Raw genomic sequence first — 4,470 nt, 5'->3', positions numbered from 1 at the left:
TAAAATATATAATCCTATATATACATAATCCTAAATGTGACATCATCACATTATAGAATTCAACTACAAGCTTGCATGAAAGTGAGAAACTGAGTGTAAAGTCCCTAAAATATGCCACATAATGTATAGCTAGAATTTTAACGCGGTAAGAGACCTCTCCTGCAACAATATAGTAATATGCATTATGTGGCTGGGATAGCAGGTAAAGAAAAAAGAAGTCCATCAAGTATTAGGTGTCACCTGTATCTTCATATTGCTATTTTCGGGCTGGGGATTTAGCTCAGTGGTTCCACTACCTGCCTGGCAAGCACAAGGTCCTAAGTTTGATCCCCAGTATCAAAAAACAAAAAACAAACAAAAAATGCTATTTTCAAAACCAATTCAGCCAGTGTTCTTAGCATACATCTGTAACATCTGTACTCTCAGCTACTCAAGAGGCTGAGGCATGAAGACTGCTTGAACCTAGTAGTTGAAGATCAAACTGGGCAATGTAAGACCCCATTTCAAAACAAAAATAAAACCCAAAATGGGCTGGGGATTTAGCTCAGTGGTGCCACCGCCTGTATTGCAAGCCCAAGGTCCCAAGTCCGATCCCTGTTACCAAAAGAAAACAAAAAAACCCAAAACAAAATAAACAGTCCAGGAAGATGGTATTACTATTACAGTACTTTTGGGGCCAGGGATTTAGCTCAGCCTGCCTTGAAAGCCCAAGGACCCGAGTTCAATCCCTGGTACCAAAAAAACAAAAAACAAAAAACAAAAAACAAAAAAAACTATTACAGTACTTTTAAGTTTAATAGTATATCAGGTTCCTGAATATACAGACAACCTTCAAAAATATTCCAATGTCAAATTCTTCATCATTCCCCACTCCCCTTTCCCTGGTACTAGGGACTGAATTCAAGACTTGTGCCTTGAGCTATATCCCAGCCCCTTTTTATTTTTTTAATTTTGAGACATGTAATGGGTAAGTTTCTAAGCTGCCCAGGCTGGGCTCAAATTTGCAATTCAATTGCCTTAACCTCCCAAAGTGCTGGAATTACAGGTGTGCACCATATGCAAGTTTATTTTTCTTTATGCAAATAACAGTTCTATTCTTACCTGTTGAACTTTGTGAATTCTCTTAACAAGTTCATCTGCAGAAATACTTCCTGCTATTACTTCCAAAGGAATACCACTGTCTCCAATAAAGAAACTGGATGGAACACACACTACGGGATCTGTACAGTTCAGTTAAGTCTAACAATTCATGTAAAACAAGATTACAATCTTTTTAGAAAATCCTATTGAAAGAAGGCAACATAAAGTAGTTATGTGCATTTCATAATATAATCCAGAAACACATTTATGAATAATTTCAACTACTGTAACATTATGCCTAAAACCTATTTGACTGAACATATACCACATTCTCCTCTATCATAACTTTATTTCTACCAGATGCTTGTCAGCTACTTCTAATCCTTCAACAATACTGCTTCACATTCTCATTTAAAAAAACAAAAAAGGCCCCTATTTTCCCATTAAGCTACAATATATTTTCTCAAAGATTGCTTTGTAATGTGAAGTTTCCACAAAAAAGAATGTAAGGCTGGGGATTTAGCTCAGTGGTTCTGCCACCTGCCTCACAAGCGCAAGGTCCTGAGTTCAATCCCCAGAACAACAACAAAAAATATTTCCTAAGAAAAATAATTTCTAAATTTTGAGCCACTTGATCTTAAGTTTCTCTATATATTATGTGTTAACATACTATAGGGATTCAACTTTTAAAACAACGATGCTTGATAAAAATAAGTCTCACAATATACTTTATTTCAAAGTACTTGATATTAAAGTAAAATTATAAGAGTTAAACTCACTGTTCCCACTGCAATGCTAATGTCACTGATCTTGTCTTCTGGGTATTCAACAACTAAAGTTTAGAGTCCAAAACTAGAAAGGTAACTGGGGTAAGAGGACAGCCAATATTGTGGCCCTTGCCCTCCAAGGTCAACAAAGATCCAGCAAATGAGAGAACCTTTCCTAAAAAATCCTACATTGGGCTGGGGATTTAGCTCAGCGGTTCGGTGGCCTGCCTCACAAGCTCAAGGACCTGAGTTCAATCCCCGGTACCCCCCCACCAAATCCTACATCTTTGGTAAGTCACCCAACCACCGGAGCAGGGAGATTGCTGAACACCAAATCCACAAATGTACTGCATGCCAAAGAAGGGTCACCAAGAGGAAAGTCTATGCTTCCACCGAAAGCAACATGGTCACGCAAGGCTGTGACCTGTCCTTACAGCTGACATTGACAGAGGAGCTGAGAGGCTCTATGCATGGTTCCAAAGTAATGCCTGAGGAGACTTAACTGACCAGTATAGATAGCAAGAGGTTCACACTGATTGCCACAGGTCTCACTTTAATTTGTTCTTAAACACACAGCAGGAAAGAATAACCAAAAGATGTATAAAAACAACGCCATAGTAATAATGTGATACACAAAAAAGGGGCTCTATTCACTGACACCTTCTGACAGTTTCCAGCTTTATCAATAGATGACCATGATTATGGATCATTAGGAAAAAACTATGGTAAAATGTGTAAGAGCTCAACTAGAATTTTAAAATTTCTTGGCTAAAATTATTCTTCAAATTGTCTCTATCTTCTTACAGCTAAAACTAGAGACTTGTGACAAAATATCAGACTTAGGAACCAGCAGGTTATAATCACCATTTCAGTTTCAAAGTGTGACTCTCTCCCCAATCTCCCTTTCCAAATTTCTTAAATTTTTATTCTTGCCCAGAAGCTGCCAAACTCCAAGTGGTCATACAAGTAGAACCAGTGATGAACATGTTAGACTTCTTTTACCAGAATCCAATTTTGTAAACAGTTCATAACTGCTAAACCCCAATTCGACTTCTATGTCAGATTCTGAAGTCCCTGGACCTTTTCCTTATTCTCTTTGTGGGAGATTATTACTAGTTCCTCCTGGTGAAAATGTTTGTTGGCTATATTCAAAACATCCTGTGCTGGTGATTTAGCTCAGTGGTTCTGCCACCTGCCTTGCAAGCGCAAGGTCCCAAGTTTGATCCCCAGTACAAAAACAAACAAAGAAACAAACAAAAAAAAACCTACTAACAATGCTGCTGGCATTATTATTTGACCTATGTATTTTTAATGTTTCTTTGGCTTTTTCTCCTCCAGACTCAAAGGTATACACCTACCCAAAATGACAATGCCTGGCACCTATCAAGGGACTTTAGATAAACTCTCTAGAGAATAACTGTGACTGCTGATCACAACTATGACCCTCTTCAGCCTAAAATAGCCTGAATGGTCTTTGCCACTTGCCCCCTCAGAGCAGTTAGTGGTAACTCTTCAGAGGGGGGAATATTGTAGATAGGTAAGTTAATTAAATATCCTGTAGGCAGTTAAACAGGGCCAGCCTGTGAGGAGCCAACATGGAGGACAATCAAGACACATTCACTGAAGGCCAGCATTGTGAGAGAAACTATCACACTTGCATGCTAAGGATGAATATCAATGACTGATATTCTAAATAGGTATCAATCACCTGGGTGGGAGACTAAGACCTTATCCACCCCTTCCACGAAAGATCACTGAAAATCCCAGTAAGCGTGTTACATCCTGCTAAGCTTGCTACAAAAATCCTTGTAAGTTTGCTACGTGAAGTGTTTTCCTATGGATCACCATCTAATCAATATTAACTAAGCAACTACACAGTCGTAATCCTACTGGTTGATCACAGTTTTGCCCACCTTGTGATATCTCATTGGACCAACATTACCTAAGTGACTGATACTACCTGAAATCTTACTTTGTGACAATAGTTTTGTCCCACCTTGAACCTGCCTGCCTCACCTTGTGGCTTTGTCCCATAAAACATCTGAGAAACAGGGTCGGTGAGTAACCCATTTTCTGGTCCTCCTTCTGTCTCTCTTACAAACTATCTTTCTCTCAATAAAATTTTCCTCTTAAAAAAAAAGAAAAGAAATTTTATGAGTCAGAAGAGAAGTAAAAATACAGTATATCTATATTTAAATTCTTCACTGAAAGGATACAGATTTGTGAAAACTGTAGGCAGGCTTCACTGTAAAACAAAATAAAAAAGAAAATTGTTAAATGAACACTGTATTTCCAAATACTGAGTTGTTTTCATAAAATCTACTGTACCAAACACAGCCATTTTCTGAAATTATGAGTTCCTTTCTCAATCACGTGCCAGGAGAAAAGTGCAATTCTTCACAAGACTTTTGGGTTTTTTAAATAATTTTCAGATTAAAAAACTATTTATTGTTATAACCCACAAAGTAGTGGCTCGAATTGGTGGGTAAAATTGAGTTAGTATGTAAATGTTGCTTCCTCAGCAGCATGTATACCTAAGTGCAAAATCTTAAACTGTAAGAAGATACAATGGAATTTAGCCCAGTGGCCCCGTGCCTGACTGGCAAGCACAAGATCCTGAGTT

The 4,470-nt window shown here is 38.0% G+C and overlaps 1 protein-coding gene across 1 annotated transcript in view; it reads right to left on the bottom strand.

Annotated features, from left to right (window-relative positions):
- The window catches only part of Ubxn4 (UBX domain protein 4), a 55,873-nt gene that overhangs the window by 35,848 nt on the left and 15,555 nt on the right, over positions 1–4,470 (bottom strand). The window contains exons 4-5 of the mRNA XM_010606152.2: positions 4,064–4,092; positions 1,102–1,220 (exon numbers count right to left, since the gene is read on the bottom strand). Of these exons, the coding sequence (XP_010604454.2) occupies positions 1,102–1,220; positions 4,064–4,092 (148 nt within the window). The remainder of the gene's footprint in view (positions 1–1,101; positions 1,221–4,063; positions 4,093–4,470) is intronic.

This window comes from Fukomys damarensis, unplaced genomic scaffold, assembly GCF_012274545.1.
Source record: "Fukomys damarensis isolate Sample0158 unplaced genomic scaffold, DMR_v1.0_HiC HiC_scaffold_29, whole genome shotgun sequence".
Taxonomy (NCBI): domain Eukaryota; kingdom Metazoa; phylum Chordata; class Mammalia; order Rodentia; family Bathyergidae; genus Fukomys; species Fukomys damarensis.
This window is presented reverse-complemented; position numbering and strand designations above follow the sequence as displayed.